The 27303-nt window shown below is 43.0% G+C and overlaps 1 protein-coding gene across 3 annotated transcripts in view; it reads left to right on the top strand.

Moving 5' to 3' along the window:
* ehbp1 (EH domain binding protein 1) overlaps window positions 1–27303 on the top strand; it is a 377463-nt gene that overhangs the window by 295240 nt on the left and 54920 nt on the right. For 2 of the 3 annotated variants that reach the window (XM_067989529.1, XM_067989530.1), the window contains exons 17-21: window positions 1614–1715; window positions 14417–14547; window positions 24009–24147; window positions 24328–24437; window positions 25396–25519. In XM_067989529.1, coding sequence (XP_067845630.1) covers window positions 1614–1715; window positions 14417–14547; window positions 24009–24147; window positions 24328–24437; window positions 25396–25519 — 606 coding nt within the window. The remainder of the gene's footprint in view (window positions 1–1613; window positions 1716–14416; window positions 14548–24008; window positions 24148–24327; window positions 24438–25395; window positions 25520–27303) is intronic. The other variant, XM_067989531.1, reaches the window with a different exon arrangement.

Here is a 27303-nt window from a genome sequence, read left to right as displayed (position 1 = left end):
GTCTAGAATAGCTTTATTACTATAATAGTAACCCTAACTACTTAACTAAACATATTATTTTAGTTAAACATTTTAATACTTTATGAAAACAGAAAATGCTGGAAATACTCAGCAGGTCAGGCAGCATCTGTGGAGAGAGAAACCAATCAGATTTTGCAGCTTTACTAATCAAGTCTTTTTCTCTAGATTATTTCTCTAACAAACTATTTTCAAACCATTTCCTGACTACTTTCTTCCTGGGTTTTACTATTTATGTTGGGCAATGAGCATAGGACTAGAAAACACTAGTACAAAATTAACAAGCTTCGAACAAGGCTAGAGATTAGAAGAAATTGTTCCCCTAGCGGATAGTGAAAGCTCTCTGAGAGAGCAAATCATGCAGGATCAACTGACATCAACAAAAAGGAGCTGGATAATTATCTGTTTAGGAGGGAGTTTGAAGATTATAGAGATAGCAGCAACATTGCTTGACTTTATCTTCGGGAGAGATAGGGGAAGGAAATTAACACAAATGTTCTTAATTAAATTATTTTGGGACATCCTGAGGACATCATAAGGCACTGTATAAATAAATGGAAGTTATTTTTCTTTCTTTCTTGTCATCAATATACTGTTCCAAGCAGTGCGGTACCTGAGGTGTTTCTATTACAAAGCTGCTGCAATTGTACTGCCCATTCACACAGTGTTTAAACTGGGAAACTATACCTAAGTTTCTTAATATTCTTGTACCAACATTTGGGTCTCAGATAGCTGGCGGCAACTAAAAGCTAAGCCTGCCGGATTCTTTTTTGACCATTGGCCCTGTTTTCTGAGTGCATCTTCCTGACTGCTACCAGTTTTCTTCGGACCAGTAAATACGCTGTTCAGTGGTAGCATTGTAATTCTGGTAGTGATGTCATCAAGCAACATCATGACATCGATGCGTATTAGGACCCGGTGATTCCCTGTCGTGGTGTCATGACATCACTAGTTGCTGACTTCATGATGCTCGTCTTTCCTGCATCTGCACTAGCCAGACTCTCACAGCTAGTCTGCACTTCTGCACAATATCAGAAGCCACCTGCCAGACAGTTTACAGGGAGATTGGCTGCGCAATTAGGAAGTAAATGCAGGAAAGCAAAGCACTTAGGCCCTTCTCCTGAGACATGACCTGCAATATATAAGCACTTTAAGCATGTCCAAAGCTTTGCTTGCTGACCTCCAACTGCTGATGAGATTTCTAATAACAGAAAAGAGGCAAGGGAAGAGTCAGCTCTTTTATAAATTTTAAAACAGTACAGTAGGCTGCCTCTGCATATTTTAGAACTTTAAACTAGATTTAGTACTGCCTACAAATATGCAGCAGGTGCTAGGCTGCCTTTTCCAGCCCTGCTTGTTATTGGTGCAGCACATGTAATGCCGTACAAACTCCAATCATGCATTGTAATGTGGGTCTTTACTCTCTACAGATGTTCTACAAGTAAGCTTAAGAATAATAAACTACCCATTTTCACTACAACACTGAGTGTCTCATTTTTGCATGGACTAACGTGGAAATGCTAATTAATGACTAATGGTGTGTTCAATGTTGCAATGTATTATGATTGCTTTTGCTAATTTTCTTGTTCCTACAGATGATAATGTTGGGATAGATACTAATGAGGAAGGCGCTGAATGCTCTATTTTGGGAGGTGGAGAGGAACATACTAACATTGAAACTGACCTTGATTCTTTTGGTAATTCTAATTACATTGTGCTGTTTGATCTGCATAAAATGCAATTGTTCCTGCTTGCATGAACTTTTCCTGTCTTTCATGTTTGCCGCTGAACTTGTAAGCTGTCTGTTGTTTGTTGTAATGCATATATAAACTGAGACTGAAACTTTGTGCTGCAACAAAACTAAGTTTGTACAGTGATATTTTGAAACAGGTACTGTACCACAAGATGTATATACAGTTTATATGCATCAATTATATCTGTAATTCTGGTTGCCGTGACTCTAGAATTAACATCATTGCCAATACTGGTACGCAGTCATTGCAAGTAGAAAAAGAAGCAAGTCGTGTTGTATAATTTATTCAAGCCCATGTGTTTTCACTAGAAAACATTTTCCTACTTCAAAAAATTAGCTTGGAGGTACAGTATATTTTGTTAACTATTCCCATTACCCTTCCTTCCCTGAAAGTGGTAACTTATAATGAGTTACCATAGAACTAGCAGCTCTACTGTACATCGCCCAAGCAGCCATTCCTCGCGTGACATTGAGTATTGGTGAGTGACTTGATCGTGGGGCCATTGTAGCCAAGCCAATCCTTTCCACCAGACATTCACATGCAGATACGTAAGCAGGAGTCACAGGGTGCTACACTGCTCCCCACCCACAAAGCCAGGGACAATGTGAACAATTTTAACACCCCATTGTCAATAACGTGATCCAGCAGAAACTTGGAATCAAACCTATACCCTTCTGGTCTCTTTGGCTCAGTATCACATTGCATGAAATATTTACCTATTTGTCTATCGGAGGAGCCAAGGTACAGTATATTAAACTATATTTGACTACAATTTTCATCATATAGTTGGTGAAATTTGTTACCTTCATTTATAACAAACTCATACTCTCTCTTTGCCCCTCTTATTCCCTTTTTTAGACCTCCTCTGTACTTTCTGTGTTTAGCCTGGTACTCAACTGCTTTGTGAACCTTACACTTGTCATAAGCCTCCTTTTTCTGTGTCATTTTAATCTCTAGAGACACAAATACTCTGTCCAGCTCTGTCTCATGCTGCTCAAACTCCAGAATCTTCACTAAACTACATCAAACTACAGGACCATCCCTCTCAGTGCTACTAAGTTCCAGGACAAACCGTGCGCTGTAAAACCTCAGCACGTCTGCCATAATCCTGACAAATTCAGAATCCCCATCCTAGTTCAGCCAATCTGCTGAGGACTTAGATGTGGCAAGAGGGTGCGACTCCAGTTGTAGTGGAGTAGGGTTGGGTTGGGACATTGCAGAGGGTGGGTTTGTTGAAAGGCATCCCCCATAGTGAACCTGTATTATTTAAATAAATAATATAGGTTTCCCCAGTTACTGAGTCACTGCCAGCAAAACTCTTTTATGTAATATCTATGTACAGCTGTTTTTTAAAAAAAAATGAATTCACCCAATCCACGAGACTCCCCTCCCCAGTGCTTATTTTTATAGTTATGTATACTTTCCATCCTCATTCTCTCCTTCACTCTAACTATATTTCTTCCGCTCACACTTCAGCTCACCAATCTCTTTTATGTTTACCACTCTTTAACAAGCTCTCTGGAACCTGTAAGTTTCCTCCTCATTCATCCTCTAACCTCTCACTGCTTCCCATCACTCAGCCAAACTCTCACTTCATCACTCACTCGCCATTATCGATCTGTTTCCAACTCACCACCATCAGCCTCCCTGAACCCACAGTCTTTTCTCTTCCTTTCTCTTCTAACAATTAATTCTTTTCAACTACTCAACTCAAAATCCCAAACCTTCACTCTCCGTTTCACACACAAACACAACCCCATCCCAGCTACATTATGGGATGGCTGCCTAATTTAAATGGAAATTAGTGCTCAGGCTCACAGTGCCCTTTACATATGCCATCTGCGTTGGAGCAAGCTGAGCCTCAATGGCCTTGATGTCTGATTTTCCAGGGAGTGCATCAGTCGCTCACCATTTTATTAATGGTATGTATGCATATAACAGAATATATAAAATCTTATAATACATCAAGTTTGCACTTCCATTCAAATAAACTGTGTGCCACTTGGTAAATGCACAAGCTCAATGTTATCCCTGTTTCTATCTGCCTGTAGTATAGGTTTAAGATAATTGTTGCCTGAGAAAATGTTATTTTAAAAGCTGGCAGAAATTGCTTAAGTAGGATCTGATTGTGTTATGGATGATCGAATAGTGTAACATTCTGTTACTCTATGTATTATATGCTGTTGCCTATAAGAACCTTACTGTTTTTCATGCAACATAGTTGTGTCATTGCTATGGTTCTTCATTTTCAGCTTTTACTGATTCTCCCCACCCCCCCTCCACCCAAGTAAATATCTGAGTTTTCAAATTATTATTTAATAGTTTTTACCCATTTTTACTCAAACATTGATGGATGATGTGTGAATTTGTAAAGTTTTCGGAAATCTTGCAATTTTGTGAGCCTCACACAGTTTGATTCTGTGCATCTCTTATAACTGCATGTAGAGATGGATCCTGGTGTTGTAAGAAGCACTTTTCATTGTCTCTGGTAGACAATCAACAGTAAAACCCTATAAATAATTATTATAATAATTGCAACATTTATGTCTATTTACAGCCTGCTACCATTAGAATTCCCCTGCTGGAATTCCCAATCTGCACACAGTATTTTGTCTTCCTGCCCATTTTCCTTCATATTTTCTTAATCTCCCCACCTGCTCTGCCTCACGACCTCTTTGTTTCTCAGTTGATTCTTGCTCTTTGCTGTGTTCATGCACTTCCCAGCACTATTTAATGTATTTCAAATTAGTGACCCCAAGATCACATAAGCTGAAATCCCTAGCTCTTTCATCAGGGGAATTATTGTCTTAAAATGTTTAAAACTACCTGTTTACTATAAATAATTTTTTAAAATTTTGTTTTAAGTTATCTAATTATATTTTTCCTAATTTTGCTATATTAAAGAGAATTAGAGAAAATATTGAAAAATGATGGGGCTGAATTTATTCGCCGGTTCTGACGGACTCGCCTGCCATAACTCTGTGGGGGTCCAATGGGACAGCATGGAAATAGGCCAGTTTGTGACCTATTTTGGGAGTTTCCAGTGGGCCTTCAGGGACGGGGGTTCCATCTGCGCCTTACGAGGCCAATGATGCAAAAGGAATGGGGTGGGGACATGGGCTGGGGTTAGGAATGTACTGGGAGATCTTGCTTTCCCGGCCTTAGCCGGACCTGCTATATGCCTGGAGGCCGGTACACTGAGTCAGATAGTCCAGAACGGTACGAGTAGGCCACACACGGGGGTTCCAGGCCAGGGAAGAGGCTTGGACCGCCGAAGATGAAAGTACACGTTGATTTAATTGCCCCCCCCCCACCCACCCACCCACCCTTGCTGAAGGCGACACCCAGCCTGGAGGTTGCAGCAGCATAGGGCTGGCCGACCTCCCACCGACCCATCATACTTCAGTGTGGTTAGTGCTGGGAGGCACCATAACCACTGGGATTGCAGATCGAGGTTTTTCAGACTTTGGGGATAGGGCGGGAAAATGGAGTCGAGGTGGATGATCTTATTGAATGGCGGAGCAGGCTCGAGGGGTTGTATGGCGGACTCCTGCTCCTATTTCTTATGTTCTTTTAAGGTGATTGGCAAAAGAACCAAAGGCGACATGAGGAAAACTTTTTTACCCAGCGAGTGGTTAGGATCTGGAATGCGCTGCCCGAGGGGGTGGTGGAGACAGATTCAATCATGGCCTTCAAAAGGGAACTGAATAAGTACTTGAAGGGAAAAAATTTGCAGGGCTAGGGGGAAGAGGTGGGAGAGTGGGACTAGTTGGGTTGCTCTTGTAGAAAGCTGGCATGGGCTCAATGGGTGAATGGCCTCCTTCTGTGCTCTAACCAATCTATGATTCTTCTTATGTTCTTATGTAAAACAGACTTTTAAGTGCAATGTATGTAGAAGTTTTTCTGAACATCTTCATGACATTGACGTTCTCGTTCCCCTCCCTTCCCATTTCTCACATGGAAAATGTAACTTTAATTTCTCTTTTCTATCCTCCCTCCCAATTTTCATGTAGATTTTATAAAGATAAAAATTGAAAAATTTCTGGGAAAGTTGGAATAAAATTGATAATGAAGAAACTGGGCTGTCAGTTACCAAAATTTACTAGTTATTATTTATATAATATTACCTGTAATATACCCGGTGGAATACATTCTTTCACCTGACCAGTACAGTAAATGGTAAGCAGGGATAAACATGTAGAATGTTTTTGGCCAGCTTTAATATTCAGTTATATTATATGATGGACAGTATGGAAGTGAATATTGCTTACTTACTTCATTCACATTTTTGGTGATAAAATATGGAAAGTGTGTCACTCAAAACTATATAAGAAATATGTATGTGGAACATAGCCATTTTGAGGCCTTGCATTCATGAGTTGATGGCTGGATTCTCTTCTAAATTCCTGCCCGTTTATGTGCGAATTTGAACAGTAAACAGAGTAAAATGTGTTCTTAAAGGCGACCGCTTCAAATCCACCACAAAAAACTGCACCTACATCCCCCAACTGCACTATATCAATAGTTGTAAGAAATGCTGCAAGATATCCGTATGGTGGATACCACACTGAGGAAATCATTTAACTTGCTGCTACTGAAAGTTGGTGTTTCTTTGCCTGCAAAGTGATCTTTTTAGTACTTCGGGGGTTGAATCAGGAAATTTGCTGATACCTTTTCTCAGCTTTACTCAGAATACACTCTAAACATGGATTTCTCAATGGCAATACCTTTTGATGTTATGAAGAGGAGGAGGATGAAGATACTGAAGCTGCTAGGTTGGAGGCTTTTAGAGTCAGGCATCACCAAAGACAATCAGTCACCAAGGTCTTATAGACCAATAAGGTTAGGGTTAGACAGCCCCATAGCATGAGGAGGGTGCACAAGAAGTGGAACAGGAGAGCCAGCTGCCAGAGTAAAGAGAGCACAACTGATAACCCAGAACTTTCAAGAACTAAAGGTCGACTCACCAAAAAAAGTCACTTCACACCTGCCAGTTCTTCCCGCCCCCTCACACCATCACAAAATCCATCACTTTCCAAGGCTTCTGCCAAGGCCCTTCATAGGACACAAGTCTGCATTTGCCATCATCCAACTCCCAAAATTTGAAAGGATACCCAGAAATGAACTCTCAACTCTGTGATCAAGCTGTCTTTATTTTTAACAACATTCACTAAGAAATGGCAACAAAACCAATTCTCCTTTTCTACAACTACTTCTTAACACTGTGACTACCTTTTGTACCAGCTAACTCACTCTAGTTCCTAACCTAGTCTTACAAAGAGCTCCCTGAGTGAGGTGAGGCTGAGCAGTGGGTGGCTGGGATAGCTCCCCTGGAGCCTTAGAGACCTGAGGTGACTCTCATGAGGGATCAGCTTCCAGCAGCCTGGCCCTTGCTGTAGCAAGGTGTGCCTGGCCCATGTTTACCTCATGAGAAACCATTGGAGGGGCCACAGGGAAGGCAGTTCATTGCCACTCTGGAGAGACAGCGACATCTGTGCCCACTCCTTGCAGTTCACTGCAGGTGCTGGGTGCAGTTTCTGACATGCCATTAGGTCTTGGAAACCCTGTGAAAGTGTCCCATTCAAAGCATCCATTGAAGTACTGTTAGATGCCATCTGGAAGCCTCCAATATCCTTAGAAGCTTTTTCTGATCTTAATGCTTCAGCAATCTCCCAGGTTGTCACGGTCTTCAGGATGTTCTGCAGGTCATGAGAAACCTCCTGCAATGTGTTGCAGATGCAGATATTGGACTTTTCCCACTTATCATTGCAGCTATATGTATGGAAACCATCTCCACGTCCTCCACATGATTGATGATCGTCTGAAGACTGGGCCCCAAAATCTGTGTTCCGACACTCCTCAGCCGAGGGCAGTTCTTCCTCTCCCCTCTGAGGAGGAACGCCATTCTCCCTCATTCTCACTGGTGCTCAGTAACAGCCCAGTGGCTGGCTAACTCATTCCTCATGAGTGCGTGTCTCTGTAGTGGTGTTTATGCAGGTAAGATGTTACGCGGGACAGAGTTAGTGAGAATGTGGCAGCAGCTGTGGATCTGGAAGTGCCTGGGTGGTCACCGAAGTGACTGGCCCATTCCTCCAAGCACCCCGTATGAAGTGAAAGACAGAAGAGCTTGTTTAGCTGTGCACACGGTAACGTTTGTCCTTGAAAAAGTAGTGGTTGCATGTAAGGGCATTTCAGTATCTTAAGAAAACACACAAAGCTGAAACTACGGGATAGGCACATGCCAGCGGGAGGCCCGGTACGTTAACAAAGGGTCAGCAGGCTGCGGGTGGAAAACAAATGCCCCAGGGCAGCCCGCTAGATCCAAACCAATATTGGGCTAGTCTCTGGGCTCGGAGAAAGAGGAGAGGAGTTGCGGGGGGGGGCGGTTGTGCTCTGGGAGGCAGTGGCCCTGGTTTCTTTTGTGGAGTCCAGAGAACCACTCCTGCTCCTCTTTTTTCTTATTCGTTCATGGGATGTGGGCGTCGCTGGCGAGGCCGGCATTTATTGCCCATCTCTAATTGACCTTGAGAATGATGTGGAGATGCCGGTGATGGACTGGGGTTGACAATTGTAAACAATTTTACAACACCAAGTTATAGTCCAACAATTTTATTTTTAATCCCACAAGCTTTCGGAGGCTTCCCCCTTCCTCAGGTGGTGTGGAAATGACATTTTCGAATCCTTCGCATTTTAAAATCACAGAACAATGCCTGGTGATTACTGCCCGTTGCCAAGGCAATCACAGTGAGCAGACAGAAAGGTGTCACCTAAAAAGGCCACCGAATATACAAACCCCCCAAAAAAAGAGAGAGAGAGATAAGGAAGACAGTCAATGACCCGTTATATTAAAAACAGATAACATCTGTTCGCTGGTGGGGTTACGTGTAGTGTGACATGAACCCAAGATCCCGGTTGAGGCCGTCCTCATGGGTGCGGAACTTGGCTATCAATTTCTGCTTGACGATTTTGCGTTGTCGTGTGTCTCGAAGGCCGCCTTGGAGTACGCTTACCCGAAGGTCGGTGGATGAATGTCCATGACTGCTGAAGTGTTCCCCGACAGGGAGGGAACCCTCCTGTTTGGCGATTGTTGCGCGGTGTCCGTTCATCCGTTGTCGCAGCGTCTGCATGGTCTCGCCAATGTACCATGCTCTGGGGCATCCTTTCCTGCAACGTATGAGGTAGACAACGTTGGCCGAGTCACAGGAGTATGAACCGTGCACCTGGTGGGTGGTGTCCTCTCGTGTGATGGTGGTATCTGTGTCGATGATCTGGCATGTCTTGCAGAGGTTACCGTGGCAGGGTTGTGTGGTGTCGTGGACGCTGTTCTCCTGAAGGCTAGGTAATTTGCTGCGAACGATGGTTTGTTTGAGGTTGGGTGGCTGTTTAAAGGCGAGTAGTGGAGGTGTGAAGATGGCCATAGCGAGGTGTTCGTCATCATTGATGACATGTTGAAGGCTGCGGAGAACATGGCGTAGTTTCTCCGCTCCAGGGAAGTACTGGACGACGAAGGGTACTCTGTTGGTTGCGTCCCGTGTTAGTCTTCTGAGGAGGTCTACGCAATTTTTCGCTGTGGCCCGTCGGAACTGTCGATCGATGAGTCGAGCATCATATCCCGTTCTTACTAGGGTGTCTTTCAGCGTCTGTAGGTGTCCATCGCGTTCCTCCTCGTCTGAGCAGACCCTGTGTATTCGCAGGGCCTGTCCATAGGGGATGGCCTCTTTGACGTGGTTAGGGTGGAAGCTGGAAAAGTGGAGCATCGTGAGGTTGTCCGTGGGCTTGCGGTAGAGTGAGGTGCTGAGGTGCCCGTCTTTGATGGAGATTCGTGTGTCCAAGAAAGAAACTGATTCTGAGGAGTAGTCTATGGTGAGCTTGATGGTGGGATGGAACTTGTTGATGTTATCGTGTAGTCTCTTTAGTGATTCCTCACCGTGGGTCCATAGAAAGAAAATGTGCAGAGAACCCCCAGCTTCTGTCGTGACACTACAGACTTTCTACAAAAACTCAGTACCCACGGACCTGTTGAACCAGGAACACTTCTCACCACGATGGACGTCTCGTCACTCTACACCAGTATCCCCCACGATGACGGCATCGCTGCGACAGCATCAATACTCAACACCAACAACAGCCAATCTCCAGACGCCATCCTACAACTCATCCGCTTCATCCTGGATCACAATGTCTTCACCTTCGATAACCAGTTCTTTACCCAAACACACGGAACAGCCATGGGGACCAAATTCGCACCCCAATACGCCAACATTTTCATGCACAAGTTCGAGCAGGACTTCTTCACTGCACAGGACCTCCAACCAACACTATACACCAGATACATCTACGACATTTTCTTTCTATGGACCCACGGTGAGGAATCACTAAAGAGACTACACGATAACATCAACAAGTTCCATCCCACCATCAAGCTCACCATGGACTACTCCTCAGAATCAGTTTCTTTCTTGGACACACGAATCTCCATCAAAGACGGGCACCTCAGCACCTCACTCTACCGCAAGCCCACGGACAACCTCAGGATGCTCCACTTTTCCAGCTTCCACCCTAACCACGTCAAAGAGGCCATCCCCTATGGACAGGCCCTGCGAATACACAGGGTCTGCTCAGACGAGGAGGAACGCGATGGACACCTACAGCCGCTGAAAGACACCCTAGTAAGAACGGGATATGATGCTCGACTCATCGATCGACAGTTCCGACGGGCCACAGCGAAAAATTGCGTAGACCTCCTCAGAAGACTAACACGGGACACAACCAACAGAGTACCCTTCGTCGTCCAGTACTTCCCCGGAGCGGAGAAACTACGCCATGTTCTCCGCAGCCTTCAACATGTCATCAATGATGACGAACACCTCGCTATGGCCATCCCCACACCTCCACTACTCGCCTTTAAACAGCCACCCAACCTCAAACAAACCATCGTTCGCAGCAAATTACCCAGCCTTCAGGAGAACAGCGTCCACGACACCACACAACCCTGCCACGGTAACCTCTGCAAGACATGCCAGATCATCGACACAGATACCACCATCACACGAGAGGACACCACCCACCAGGTGCACGGTTCATACTCCTGTGACTCGGCCAACGTTGTCTACCTCATACGTTGCAGGAAAGGATGCCCCAGAGCATGGTACATTGGCGAGACCATGCAGACGCTGCGACAACGGATGAACGGACACCGCGCAACAATCGCCAAACAGGAGGGTTCTCTCCCTGTCGGGGAACATTTACCTGAGGAAGGAGGAAGTCTCCGAAAGCTTGTGAATTTAAAATAAAATTGCTGGACTATAACTTGGTGTTGTAAAATTGTTTACAATTGGGAACACTTCAGCAGTCATGGACATTCAGCCACCGACCTTCGGGTGAGCATACTCCAAGGCGACCTTCGAGACACACGACAACGCAAAATCGTCGAGCAGAAATTGATAGCCAAGTTCCGCACCCATGAGGACGGCCTCAACCGGGATCTTGGGTTCATGTCACACTACACGTAACCCCACCAGCGAACAAATGTTATCTGTTTTTAATATAACAGGTCATTGACTGTCTTCCTTATCTCTCTCTCTTTTTTTTGGGGGGTTTGTATATTCGGTGGCCTTTTTAGGTGACACCTTTCTGTCTGCTCACTGTGATTGCCTTGGCAACGGGCAGTAATCACCAGGCATTGTTCTGTGATTTTAAAATGCGAAGGATTCGAAAATGTCATTTCCACACCACCTGAGGAAGGGGGAAGCCTCCGAAAGCTTGTGGGATTAAAAATAAAATTGTTGGACTATAACTTGGTGTTGTAAAATTGTTTACACTTGACCTTGAGAAGGTGGTGGTGAGCCGCCTTCTTGAACCGCTGCAGTCCGTGTGGTGAAGGTTCTCCCACAGTGCTGTTAGGAAGGGAGTTCCAGGATTTTGACCCAGCGACGATGAAGGAACGGCGATATATTTCCAAGTCGAGATGGTGTGTGATTTGGAGGGGAACGTGCAGGTGGTGTTGTTCCCATGTATCTGCTGCTCTTGTCCTTCTAGGTGGTAGAGGTCGCGGGTTTTGGAGGTGCTGTCGAAGACGCCTTGGCGAGTTGCTGCGGATGGTACACACTGCAGCCACTGTGCGCCGGTGGTGAAGGGAGTGAATGTTTAGGGTGGTGGATGGGGTGCCAATCTAGCGGGCTGCTTTGTCCTGGATGGTGTCGAGCTTCTTGAGTGTTGTTGGAGCTGCACTCATCCTGACTTGTGCCTTGTCGATGGTGGAAAGGCTTTGAGGAGTCAGGAGGTGAGTCACTCACCGCAGAATACCCAGCCTCTGACCTGCTCTCGTAGCCACAGTATTTATATGGCTGGTCCAGTTAAGTTTCTGGTCAATGGTGACCCCCAGGATGTTGATGGTGGGGGATTCGGCGATGGTAATGCCGTTGAATGTCAAGGGGAGGTGGTTAGACTCTCTCTTGTTGGAGATGATCATTGCCTGGCACTTGTCTGGCACGAATGTTACTTGCCACTTATCATCCCAAGCCTGGAAATTGTCCTGGTCTTGCTGCATGCGGGCACGGACTGCTTCATTATTTGAGGGGTTGCGAATGGAACTGAACACTGTGCAATCATCAGCGAACATCCCCATTTCTGACCTTATGATGGAGGGAAGGTCATTGATGAAGCAGCTGAAGATGGTTGGGCCTAGGACACTGCCCTGAGGAACTCCTGCAGCAATGCCCTGGGGCTGAGATGATTGGCCTCCAACAACCACTACCATCTTCCTTTGTGCTAGGTATGACTCCAGCCACTGGAGAGTTTTCCCCCTGATTCCCATAGACTTCAATTTTACTAGGGCTCCTTGGTGCCACACTCCGTCAAATGCTGCCTTGATCTCAAGGGCAGTCACTCTCACCTCACCTCTGGAATTCAGCTCTTTTGTCCATGTTTGGACCAAGGCTGTAATGAGGTCTGGAGCCGAGTGGTCCTGGCGGAACCCAAACTGAGCATCGGTGAGCAGGTTATTGGTGAGTAAGTGCCACTTGATAGCACTGTCGATGACACCTTCCATCACTTTGCTCATGATTGAGAGTAGACTGATGGGGCGGTAATTGGCCGGATTGGATTTGTCCTGCTTTTTGTGGACAGGACATACCTGGGCAATTTTCCACATTGTTGGGTAGATGCCAGTGTTGTAGCTGTACTGGAACAACTTGGCGAGAGGCGCAGCTAGTTCTGGAGCACAAGTTTTCAGCACTACAGCCGGGATGTTGTCGGGGCCCATAGCCTTTGCTGATGAGCAGATAAGTTTCAGTCGCGGCGCCGTTGGGACTTTTGAATGTTCATTAGGCCCCTTTTACAGGATCCTCATCGATGGCCTGATTTAGGATTTCAAAATTTAAACGGACGGGAAAGGAGACGGGATGCTCAGTCCCAATATTTATACCTCTAATCCCACCCCCTCCGGTCCCTCTCCTGCCCACCGGGGGGTTAAAATCGAGACTAATGTTTCAGGCCTGTACATGTGCTGGAGACTTTGTTCATATGAGGTCAGGCATGCCATGCTGAGAGGTGATGGTGCTTTGTTCCTTTAAAAGAACTGTCCTTGAAGACTAGCAGAAGCCCTTGTACCAGTCAAAGTGATTTGAGAGTGGTTTTGAGTATTCTGAGAAGTTGCCCTTTGCAGAAGTAAGTTCCCATGAGGGCTGAGAGAGAAGGAGTATGGTTGGTAACGTGGTGAGTGAAGCTGTCTGAGTGGTCGAAGATGTGTATTGGTACCAGAGCTTTGACTTAGCTTGGCTACTCTTGTGCGATTATTGAACCTCTTCCTGCACTGTGTGGTGGAGAAAGACTTGCAATTCCATAGCGCATTTCATGACCTCAGGACGTCCCAAAGTACTTTATAGCCAATTAAGTACTTTTGAAGTGTAGTCAAATGTAGGAAACACAGCAGCCAATTTCCGCACAGTAAGATCCTGCAAACAGCAATGTGATAATGACCAGATAATCTGTTTTAGGTGTTGGAGGGATAAATATTGGTCAGGCCACCGGGGAAAACTCCCCTGCTCTTCTTTGAAATTATGCCATGGAATCTTTCACGTCCACCTGAAAGAGGGCAGACGGGGCCTCGGTTTAACATCTCGTCCGAAAGACGACACTCCCTCGGTACTGCCCCTCCTACAGTGCAACACTTCCTCAGTCCTGCACTGGAATGTCAGCCTAGATTTTGAACTGATCACCTCTTCCAACTCCCTCCAGTCAGCCTGCACCATCCACTCACTTATGGGGTCTCCTGCCCCCACTGCCCATCAGACAATCCCACTTGATTTGCCAGCAGCATCTCCTTGGATGCACAGGAAAATCTGGGATCCCTTCCAGAAGCGGCCGCTGCTTCTGCCATCTTGCTAAAAGTGATATTGTACGGGTTATTTTCCTCTTTCCCATCGGTGGTAAGCCAACGAACGACAGTGTTTCAGCCTCCAAACTGCCCTGCACGGCTTGATGCATGTGATTGGTATTTTCCATTCCTGTTGCTTAAAATTAGCAGATTTTTGTCTCTGTTGCCAGAATTAAATGTTAAGTTGCAGCTAATTTTTTTTTAAATCTGTGCATTTTTTTCTTTAAAGAATTTAACATCCCAATTTGCTTCTCACCTGTTAATTTAGGAAGTCAAAATAGCAAATTGGTTGACTTGAAGCTTAAGAAACTCCTAGAGGCTCAACCACAGGTGGCAAATTCACTATCTACTGCTGTCCAGAAAGTCTCAGCTGACAGTGTGGAACAAGAAGAACTCAAGGTTGGTTAAAACAACTACATTTTGATGTACCTATGGGACTGGTTTCATTGAAATTTGAAAAATGAACACACTTCTGACATTATTTGGCAGCTCAGAATAACTGGTCTGGTTATGTTGCACATTATGTCAATTGTCAATGATCAACAACAACCTGCAATCAAAGTCTGGACTTATCACATTATGAAGGGGACTGGGTGGCAAACTCGGTTTGGCGTTGGCCTTTCACTGCTGAAATTTTGGATGGGATGATGGTTGTCTTTGTCTGCTGTCTCCTGACTGTAAGGGTCCTTCATGAAATGACTTTAGGCAAACTCAGTCAAGTTCCTAATGGGCCCATAATACAAAACTACCCCAGTCTACATTAAATTACCCTAATCTGCACTAAATTACTCTAACCTATACTAATTGGCATTCTCAAAGAGGTCACAGGGTAACAGGTGTGGGAAATGGGAAAGTGTCACACTGATGCAGTAGGGATTATTCTTAGGTTGTAGTCGAAGCAGATTGTTTGGGCAGAGTAGAAGGAGCAAGAGGGAAATTGATCTTTTTGATAACTGCACTGGTATTTCAGAACCAAAATATTCTTCTGTCTTTTTCGTAGATTGTTTGACGAATTGTTTTTCCCAGTTTCTTCAACCTACGTTCTCTCCTGCTGCCATATCAGTTTCAGTTCTTCTTGGCTGAGCCCGCACTTTCCTTGTATTCTCTATCACTGGCTCTCCCAGAGCAGCAACCCCAACTGTCTCATTGTCAGCTCCAGTAATTAACTGTCCCGGTTGACTTCTTGGAGGTTAACTTCTCTCATTTCTTCTCCATACCACTTGCTTCTCCTTTGGACCTCCCCCTGACTATGCTGGCAGATGGTCAGCCATTGCCTGCTCCGTGTCGCCTACTAGAATGTTTGCTTCTTTGTGAACGTGGCCATTACCATCATTGTGCTGACAGAAACATGGCTTATAAGTCATGATTCCTTGCCCTCACTGAAGCCTCCCCAACCTACCATACTTTCCGTCACTTACCCTGCTCAAACCACCGCAGCGGTGCCATAGCCCTTACCACCAATTCTCCCCTTTCACTTCTCCCCCTAATTCTCCTGGCACCATCTCATCCTTAAAGCAACTCACCTTTGTTCTTACCCTCTCACTCAAAACCCTTGTCATGTACTGCCTTCTCAAGCCCCAACACTTCTTCATTTCCATAACCACCCATATCCCCCAAGCCTATTACCCTCACCATCCAGAAAAAACTCTTCTCCCCCTGGTCCCTCACTAATTCATTCTCAAACACCCAGTTCTCTCCTCTGGCCCTCCACCTGTCACAACAGCTCTGCTGCTGCTGAGCTACTTGAACTACTCCCTCACTTTTGGTGCTCTCATTCCCACCAAATCACTCAATGTCTCCCACTCCTGTCATTCTCCCAGTAAAGTTCTCATTTTGCTCCCGCATGTCAGAGGGCTGTAAATTTGAATATATTTGGCGTACTCTGGTCTAGTCATTCATTACCGGAGCTGGCTTGACCACACCAAGCATTACCATGCCTTGCTGTCCTCAAAACGAACAAACAGTCTTGCCTCTGAGATAGAAGGTTGTGAGTTCAGGCTCCACTCGAGAGACTTGAGCACATAATGCAGGTTGACACTTTAGTGTAGTGCTGAGGGAGTCTGCACTGTTGGAGGTGTGTCTTTCAGATGAGACGTTAAACTGAGGCCCCGTCTGACGTCTCAGGTGGATGTAAAAAATCTCATGACACTATTGGCCAACATCAACCATCATCACTAAAATAGGTTAACTGGCTGTTTACCTCATTACTGTTGGTGGGAGCTTGCTGTGTGTAAATTGGCTGCTGCAGTTTCCTACATTACAACAGTGATTATACTTCAAAAATACTTCATTGGCTGTACAGCACTTTGGGACATCCTGAGGTCATGAAAGGAGCTATATAAATACTAGTTCATTCATGTTGCTCCAGGATTATCCTGGAGGGTAAGGACAACCCAGTGCTCCTCTTCTCCATGAAGAACTGCTTCCTCAAGCCACTTCCACCTAACCCTCCACCCTCACCTCAAGTATGAAAGGTTCGTGGATCTCGTTCTCTCCAAAAGTGAGACCATGTATGCAGCTGCTTCTGCTGCTACCTTACCATCCTCACTTTCCCCCTCTGCCAGTCTCCCTCCGCCATTTTGCTGTTTCGTTCCCATTTACCCAAACCTCCAGCCGTATCCAAACTTATCTCTTCCATGAGGCCTACTTCCTGCTCTTTTGATCCCTTCCCCTCTGAACTCCTGACCACACAATCACCTTGCCCCCTTTCAAAAGCACCATCATTATCTCCCCCCCCCCCCCCCCACCCCCCCCAAAAAACAGACCCTCGAACATCCACCCTATCTAAAACCTCCATTTTGTCTGTAACAACCTCAAACATATGAGTGTTTCCCAACTTGTTGCTCACCGGTCCCAAAACTCTCTGTTCAAGTCCCACGAGTCCAGCTTATGCTCTGCTCATAGTACTGAGACTGTCCTGGCCAAAGTCACAAATTACATCTGCTACGACTGCAGTTGAGGTGTGTTATTGCTCCTTGTCCTTCTCAATCTCTTCTGCAGCACATCATATTCCATCACCATTCTCTGTTGTGCAGCTCCATGGGGACTGTCCTTGAGTGGTTCCATTCCTGCCTGTCTGAACACAGCCAGCCATGGTTTCTCTTCCCACCCCCAACTGCATTGTCGCCTTTGGAGTCTCCCAAGGATCTATCCATAGGTCCCTCCTTATCTGCAGTGTCAGCTTTCATACGGGTGTTATGGGTGTTCCATTTACTGATAACACCCAGCTCAACCTCTTCACCACAAGTCATGGATGAGCCACAACTTCCTCCAACTGAACATGGGGAAACCAAAGCCATTGTTTGTAGCCTCCACCACAAACCACTCCCTTACCACTGACTCCATCCCAGTCCACACACTCACTGAAGTTGAATCACACTGTGCAAAACCTCATGTCCTGTTCAACCCTGAGCTGAGCTTCAAGTTCCACATTCTATCCATTACCAGACTACTTTCTTCCCCTTTACAAAATCACCCACTTCTACCCCAACCTCCTAATCTCCCCCTCCATGGCTCAGTGTTCGTTCCCTTCCTTATAAATCACGCTATATATCACATTAAACATCACGCTGTATATCACATTAAACATCACGCTGTATATCACATTAAACATCACGCTGTATATCACATTAAACATCACGCTGTATATCACATCAAACATCACGCAATCTATCACATTAAACATCACGCTGTATATCACATTAAACATCACGCTGTATATCACATTAAACATCACGCTGTATATCACATCAAACATCACGCAATCTATCACATTAAACATCACGCTGTATATCACATTAAACATCACGCAATCTATCACATTAAACATCACGCTGTATATCACATTAAACATCACGCTGTATATCACATTAAACATCACGCTGTATATCACATTAAACATCACGCAATCTATCACATTAAACATCACGCTGTATATCACATTAAACATCACGCTGTATATCACATTAAACATCACGCTGTATATCACATTAAACATCACGCAATCTATCACATTAAACATCACGCAGTATATCACATTAAACATCACACTATATATCACATTAAACATCACGCTGTATATCACATTAAACATCACGCTGTATATCACATTAAACATCACACTATATATCACATTAAACATCATGCAGTATATCACATTAAACATCACACTATATATCACATTAAACATCACGCAGTATATCACATTAAATATCACGCTGTATATCACATTAAACATCATACAATATATCACATTAAACATCACGCTGTATATCACATTAAACATCATACAATATATCACATTAAACATCACGCTGTATATCACATTAAACATCACGCTGTATATCACATTAAACATCACGCTATATATCACATTAAACATCACGCAATCTATCACATTAAACATCACGCTGTATATCACATTAAACATCACGCATTATATCACATTAAACATCACGCTATATATCACATTAAACATCACGCAGTATATCACATTAAACATCACGCATTATATCACATTAAACATCACGCTATATATCACATTAAACATCACGCATTATATCACATTAAACATCACGCTGTATATCACATTAAACATCACGCTATATATCACATTAAATATCACGCAATCTATCACATTAAACATCACGCTGTATATCACATTAAACATCACGCTATATATCACATTAAATATCACGCAATCTATCACATTAAACATCACGCTGTATATCACATTAAACATCACGCATTATATCACATTAAACATCACGCAATATATCACGTTAAACATCACGCTGTATATCACATTAAACATCACGCTATATATCACATTAAACATCACGCAATCTATCACATTAAACATCACGCTGTATATCACATTAAACATCACGCATTATATCACATTAAACATCACGCAATATATCACGTTAAACATCACGCTGTATATCACATTAAACATCACGCTATATATCACATTAAATATCACGCAATCTATCACATTAAACATCACGCAATCTATCACGTTAAACATCACGCAATCTATCACATTAAACATCACGCTGTATATCACATTAAACATCACGCATTATATCACATTAAACATCACGCTGTATATCACGTTAAACATCACGCTGTATATCACATTAAACATCACGCTATATATCACATTAAACATCACGCTATATATCACATTAAACATCACGCTGTATATCACATTAAACATCACGCTGTATATCACATTAAACATCACGCTATATATCACATTAAACATCACGCAGTATATCACATTAAACATCACGCAGTATATCTCATTAAACATCACGTTATATATCACATTAAACATCACGCTGTATATCACATTAAACATCATGCAGTATATCACATTAAATATCATGCAGTATATCACATTAAATATCATGCTATATATCACATTAAATATCATTAAAAATCACGCTATATATCACATTAAAAATCACGCTATATGTCATGTTAAATATCACGCTACATATCACGCTACATATCACGTTAAATATCACGTTATATATCACGTTCAATATCACGTTAAATATCGCGCTATATATAACGTTCAATATCGCGCTCTATATGTTAAATATTGTGCTATATATCACGTTAAATATCGCGCTATATATAAATGCACGTGGTTGTTGTTGAATCAACTAATGTTCTGTACAATTCTCCAGCTTTACTGTTTCTAATCAGAATTGAAGTTATATAGCAATTATGTGACTAACATAATAACACTTAATTCACGTTTTAAAGATACATAAAATTCTAGTGGAAGCCTTTGTCACAACTCTCCTTTTTTAAAAAATGGTTTTAGTCTAAATTTGGTAACAAATTGCTAATCTAACATGAGCAAGCTGGTGCATCTGGCACCACCACCTCTGTTCTGCTTCTATTCATACCCTCCAAAACCAAGGGTCTGAACTCACTGTCGTAGTTTGTTAGCTACATTATATCAGCTCAAGCTGACACAATATGAATGAAATCTCACTTCCAGGACAAATCTGACTCACCCCTGAAGCACGTCAGAAACTAGATTGATGTGTGTGCACCTGGAAAAAGTGACTTGGACCTTCAGTTTTTTGTCCGAAAGCACTATTGTGCATGCTAGGGCAAACCTGGAAGCAGATGAAATACAATACGCCAGCTGCATATGAAATAGCGTTGTCATAGCACTGGCCTAGAGTCAGTATTGTCACATTGCTCCATTCGGCATCAATTAAACTCATTTTTTTGGTGGGCTTCATTCATTCCAAATGCTCTAAATACAGAGTTTCTGACTGTTGAATTTGCAATGGTTAAACTATGGGTATCTCATATCACCCAGTGCTGTACAGCCTTCATTGAGATCCACTTTTCATCATTATAAAAGGAAGCTTTTTTTTTTAACTCTGCACACTACCCTGGTGGCTCACAGTGAGGAAAGTAATAAACAAACCAGCCCAGAAGGTTCCAGGTTCAATTCCAAGTGTGATCTCAACCAGGGCAGCAGTAAGAGTGACTTCAATGTCCATTGCCTGGGGAGGAGAGCATCAGCCATTTCTGATCATTGTTCAGTGACTCTTGTTGGAATGTTTGCATGTGTGGACAGGATCGGGTTTGGCTCTGATCACCCCTTATGGTGGAATAGCCAGATTCAATGTCTTTCTCATGTGAGGAATGGCCAGTTGGGCATGGAAACAGATGGTGCACATGGAACCATACCCCAGCAGGACTCCGTGCTTTTAGGGGAGGTGAAAATTACATAGAATGCACAGCACAGAAAAAGGCCATTCAGCCCAACTGGTCTACGCCGCTGTTTATGCTCCACAGGAGCCTCCTCCCTCCCCGCTTCATCTCACCCTATCAGTATACTCTTCTATTCCTTTCTCCCTCATGTGTTTATCTACCTCAACTACTCCTTGTGGTAGCGAGTTCCACATTCTCACCACTCTCTGGGTAAAGAAGTTTCTCCTGAATTCCCTATTGGATTTATTCGTGACTGTCTATATTTATGGCCCCTAGTATTGGTCTCCACCACAAGTGGAAACTTTTCTTTATATCCATCCTATCAAACCCTTTCATAATCTTAAAGACCTCTATCAGGTCACCCCTCAGCCTTCTCTATTCTAGAGACTAGAGCCCCAGCCTGTTCAGTCTTTCCTGATAAGTATAACCACTTAGTGTGTATGTGAAAAATGGTATTGTAGAATTTGTAGTTTAAAATCAATGCAGTTAAGTGACATAACTTGCAGGTGCACAGGGTCCCAATCTGGGTAGGGTCCTGACTAGGGCAATGACTATCACAAGCAGTCTCAATACCATAGCAAGCAATCTTACTTCTGTAGAGAATTCTGCAGCTTACCTGTTCTCCCCATTGAAGGTGACTGCAGGTGAGAGCCAGCAAAATGCTTTAAAATGTGAAAGTATTGCTGTGATGTAGCAATAAAATCAATAAGCTTAGAATTGCTACAACTACTGGATTTATTTTTTTGAACTTGTTTTACAACTGTTTGCATATAGACAGACTTGTTCATACTAAGTTGAGTATTGCAATTGATACATGTGGCAGCTGCTAATATTCTGACAAACTGTTTAGTATCAGTCACATACAGAATTATGAACACAACATAATATAATCAGAAAGGCAATAAGGAGAAGTTAGATTTATGTTTCTACCCATGCACCATTGAAACATACATTTCTAGGTACTTACAAATATAAATGATAAAAGAATAGGATTGACTTTGTGTCTCTTGAAATGCTTAAATCAGTGTTTGATACCTGGGCTAAAGTGAAAACCACAAGCTTCTCTAAAGTTTGCCTGTAGTTTATGCCGTTTTCGCAATTTATGTAAATTTATTTTTGCACAATACTTAACATGAAAACTGCATGGAGTAAAATGGCCAAACCATTGCATCAGTCTAATTTAAGAATTTTCATAGTGCATTATTTGTTAACAGTATGTTTCTGGCTTTGGAGCAAATTTGGTTGTATAACTTTTCACCCACCTGCAAAATCTTTGGGGACCGCCAATGCTGACTGAAAGGATTTCCTTCCACAGGAGGATCTTTGAAGTTGAAAAACAATGACTTTCATTGCTTTCCCTTACACTGTCAGCTCCTATACGTCAGCGATGAAAGTGAGGTAGCAGCAACAGACTTGTGGTGTTTTCTTTAAACAAAGAAGAGCTCAGATCAAGTCTGATTTTTCATTCAATTTAGCTTTCTGCAGTGGATTTAATGCGATATGAAGCTAGCTTGAGAAAAACACAATGGATTGGCAAGCTAACTGAATTAACCCAGCTTAGAGGAATAAATTTGTAAAGTGGCAGAAGTCCCTTGCCATAAAAAGGTTTCCCAAAATGGGATTTGCTAGCTAATCACACTGATATTTTTACACCTTACTAGGCTTAGAATGATCTGTATTTGTTCACAAATGCTAGGCCTTGGTAACATGTTATGGAGGAAATACATTTTATTAGATTTAACAATGCTGTAAGTGAGTTTGAAAAGCCTCTGTGTATTTATGTTTTGTTGCTATTTGAGTTTTCAGAGGGGAAAATCAAAGAATCCAGTTTGCCAGTAATTAGTCTTTAAATATTATCCTTTTTGGCTCATATTTCTACATATATTTACGACCACTATTATTCCAGATTCTATTTGACTGTTTTATATCTGCTGAGTTGTAATACTTTTGCACAGGCTACTGTACAATTGAGAAAATCTGGTCTACATAATGCATTTACATTTGTATAAAAAAGAAGCGTGTGAGTGCAATCTTTTTATTACATTATTTATGACTATAACAAAATTCATCTTCTGTGTAATGCCAACCAGACTTGAAAAAGCCATTCTAATAACTTGATTATGAGCTTCAGTCAGGGTGGAATTTTTTTTTACAATTTAAAAAAATAGTCCCAAAGCTGTTCTGCTCACAAGAAGCAATTGACTGCAGATTCAATGCGTTTGTAATGCAGTTTAGATATTTGTAAATGAGGCATTCTGTGATTGTGGGAGAGGGTAAACTGTTACCTTCTCTTGAGGATTCTGTATCCCATACCTCCTTAAGGCAAGAGAATAGGCCATTAGAGGACCCCCTCATTACTGATTGTCTTAATGCAGAGGAAGGGCACAGCCTTGGTAGCATTTGATAACCAGTTTCAACATTCAGCAGGCTAAGCTATTAGTCATGCATCTCAGCCTTTTTCTATTTACTTTCAAAACACTTAGAAATAATACAAGATTAGCAGTAGAATGCAATATTTTTGGGTACATCGTACCCTGGTATCTGCTGTTTCCACACACCACAGTTGTTGGATCCTCTGGGAACATTTTGTTTTGACAGAACGCTATGCTGAATTCAGATGCATAAATATTGGAGGTCTAGAAAAAGGAAGCTGACAATTAGGTTATTCTTAAAGTTTTCATAAATCAGACACAAAAAGATCTGGACAATAAAATGCAAGTCAATGATTTTTCTTTCTTTGTCCACACTCTTCCCCAGTGCCCTTTAACCTTTAGCCTGTTATAATGGGTTATTTCAATTGGCACAATATTAGAAACAAGCTCTTGTCGGAGAAGTGAGAGAAACTAGCAGGTAAGTTGGTAATTTCCTATTTAGTATTGTAGCAGGCTAGAATAAAGGAACAAAGCAATTACTTTAGATGTTAGTATTTAATATAGGGCAGATATAAATCATGGCTTAAAGATTCTTTGAGCGAGAAAAAGATGATTTTTTTTGTTCCATAGCTCGTCTTTGCAAATATATAAGAGATTAGACTTTTTATTAAAATGGGATATAAATTTAAACAAATGTTGGATAATGATAGAAAAAAATTAATTGGTAATTCCTGACAGAATGAAATAGAAGATCACCGTGCTGAGCGATTGCGTAAAGCTACCGAACGTTTGCGGAGTCCTGTGGTGTTCAATAAAGATTCAGCCGTGAGAAGAACACATCTTCAGTCATTTAGTCAGTATGTGGAAAGCAGACCAGGTGAGGAACTCTTAAGATAAGAATGTTAAAATGCTCTATAGCATTTAATTCTGATTAGCTGTCAGAGAAGCTTTTTAACAAGACTGAAATTAACCTTCTCTGTATAAATCATTTCCTATGCTCAAGGTGGAGTTGATAATTTTAACCAATTTCTGAATATCTTTCTCTTTTTTTAAAAAGAGATTAAAAGGCAGAGATCAATACAAGAAGATGCAAAGAAAGGAAATGAGGGAAAAACGGAAATATGTGAAACAACTCAGAGGAAGCCATCAGAAGATGAAGTACTTAGTGTATGTTTAATTTTTCTGTGGTTTAGTGATTGCTGATTATTTCTTGGTCATATAAGGAAATGCTGTCTTTATTGGTAAAAAATGAGATGTTGGGTTTTCAGATGTCAATCTCGCACATTTTCAATGCAAAGCGAAAGGGGTGCACCACTGAATTAGTCTGCAGTGTAGTGATAATTGTCAGATAAAAGATGAATTTTTCAGACTTGCACAGCCTCAGCATCCTTGAGACATTTCCATCAGGGCACTTCCCATAAAGAGATTCCAGTATTGATCTACCAGGAGGATTTTAATTATTACAAAAGTAGATACTGCAAGCTTCAGTTGGAAGGAAAAGTCACAGGAGACCTGCTAGAATTTCCCAGACAACCCATTTTGTTGGCATGGGTTAATGGGTGTTCAACCTTTCCATTATACAGATCAGCCATGAATTACCAGCTGAATGATGTTTGCATTAATATAATATATATGATAATTTTTTTTCACTTAATTAATGGGAAGGTTCAGCACAGTGGGAAAATGGGCTGATCATCTGTAAAATTGATTTGTGAGAAATATTTGATGGACAGTAAGGAGGAAACTTATTGATGGACAGATGCTAAAGAATTCAGGGAAAGGATGGAAAATGTATTATCTTAGCTGAGGTCTTTTTTCCCAAAATGTTACATTGATCATTGCAGTACATAAAATGCAAACTATATCCAATGGGCAGTATCAGCAGACATTTAATGTATGGGAAAGCATGTTTTAACGTGAGTTTTGTCATCTGAAGAAACATTAATACTCACATGAACTTTTTTTTATATTGGGAGTTCAGATAATGGTTGGCTGTTTTTTAGGCAACGCGTGAAAACGCCAACATATTTTTTGCAGTATGCACTGAATTAAGGAAAACATGATATCTTTTTATAATTGTATTATATATTTTGTTTAATGTAGTAATTTTTTTTCTTGTCAACAGAAAGGGTTCAAAGACACCAGTCAGTATGTTGTCGGGGAATTGGCAGCACTGGAGAATGAGCAGAAGCAAATTGACACACGGGCGGCAGTAGTGGAGAAGCGCCTTCGCTATCTCATGGACACAGGTACGGTGCCCAATTACACTGTAAACAGTTTTGGCAAATTGAGTGTTCACAAACTCTTATAGAGTTTGAAAGTGTGAATCTTTGAAGCCTGAATGTTCAGCAAACTGCCTTGAAAATGAAAGGCTGTGAGTCGCAGCCACCTCTCTGGGCACTGGTGATAAGAGTGCCTTCATGGGAAGTGATAACTCACCCTGATACTGTGTGAGCCAGCACTATTGAACAGTGTGCTCATCCATGCAGAGCTGGAATACATATCCGTGCCTCATTGATATGCTGCAGCAAAATGTGAGATCTCCAGTGTTCTACTGATTCAGAGGAAAACAGTTGGCCTGCTGAAGCCAAGTGCTGCATGAAACCGCATACAGTGCAAATGGAAGGTTATATTGACTAAACTGCAAAAATTTGAGTGCTGTTATAGATACACGACAATTATTTTTCACAAGAGTAGGTAGGAAGAATCCAATGTTATTTTCAGCTTCCTTCACAATAATAATATGACAGCATGATGTCCCATGATACGCAAATGTATTACTATACACGAGTTATATTGTATAGATGCTAGATTACGATAGTGGTTTTAAAAAAACATATCGTCATGGTTTTAGACACAAGGAAAGGGGACAACAGAGCCAGGATGATATGTGGCACAGACCTTTTACTCAGTTACCATCACTGGAACATTTAGGCCTAGAAATTACATCGCTCGGCGCTGGTTTTTCAGGCGCTGCACAGACACCTAAGACCCCAGAATGAAGGGCAGGACTCGCTGCCTGCTATATTGGTTTGGGACAAACCAGAGGCTTCCTTCACCCCCATCTGAAACAGGTGTTAGGCCTTTTGCACATGCAAATGAAGGGCCTAACGCTTGCCCTCTCCTGGTTTGCCCTGAGACATCGTGGGCTACACTCAGGGAAAGCAGGCCTAGGGATCACAGGCAACAAAAGAGGTAAGTAGCTTATCTGAATGTGGAGCCGGGTGGAGCAGGAGTGACCCTCCTGAGCCAATCACCGCTGCTGCTGATTTCTCCCGCCCCCCCCCTCCCCCAACTTGCCAGCGGTCCTCTCTCTTACCCCCCCCCCCCCCACCACAGTCCTCTGACCCTTGTTCTTCCTCCCTCCCTCCCCCCGCGGTCCTCTCTCGACCCCCAATCTCCCTCCCTTCCCCCACAGACAACTCTCGACGCCCGGTCCCCCCACCCCCACGGTCTTCTCTCGACCCCCAGTCCCCCTCCCTCCCCCCACCCCCCCTCCCTCCCCCCACCCCCCCTCCCCCCCTCACAGTCCTCTCCCTCCCCCTCCCTCATGGTCCTCTCTTAACCCCCCCCCCTCTTTGCCCCGCCGTGAGACCAGGTCCCCCTGAACCACGACCTCCCCTGATCCTCACTTACCTGAGGGCCCGATCTTTCTCCAGTCTCCGGCGTTGAGGTGGGCTGTCTCGCCTCGTTGGCTCTATTACAGGAGGTCGAAGCCCCAATATGAGGGAAGCCTCAGACCTCACCATTCTGGTGCAGAGTATTTACCCATGGCTCCCACGCACCCAAAAATGGGCGCTCCTGGCTTTCTGGGCCTTGGGATTTAGGCTCTATGTCAAACACAACGTATTTGTGGATTTATGACTTTCTATGATACTAAGTGCCTATCTTCTCAAGAATTTGAGCAGGTGACTAGTTCCTGCCGGTAGAACTTTAGCTGCCTGTTGGGAAGTATATGAAAACGTTCTCGGTTGACTCATTCTTTTGTTTGTACCTCTCTTTACATTTACACTTTTCAAGTCAATGGAAATGG

This window comes from Heptranchias perlo, chromosome 8 (genome assembly GCF_035084215.1).
Source record: "Heptranchias perlo isolate sHepPer1 chromosome 8, sHepPer1.hap1, whole genome shotgun sequence".
NCBI classification, from domain to species: domain Eukaryota; kingdom Metazoa; phylum Chordata; class Chondrichthyes; order Hexanchiformes; family Hexanchidae; genus Heptranchias; species Heptranchias perlo.
Note: the sequence above shows the minus strand (reverse complement) of the source record. Positions and strands in the feature narration are given on the sequence as shown.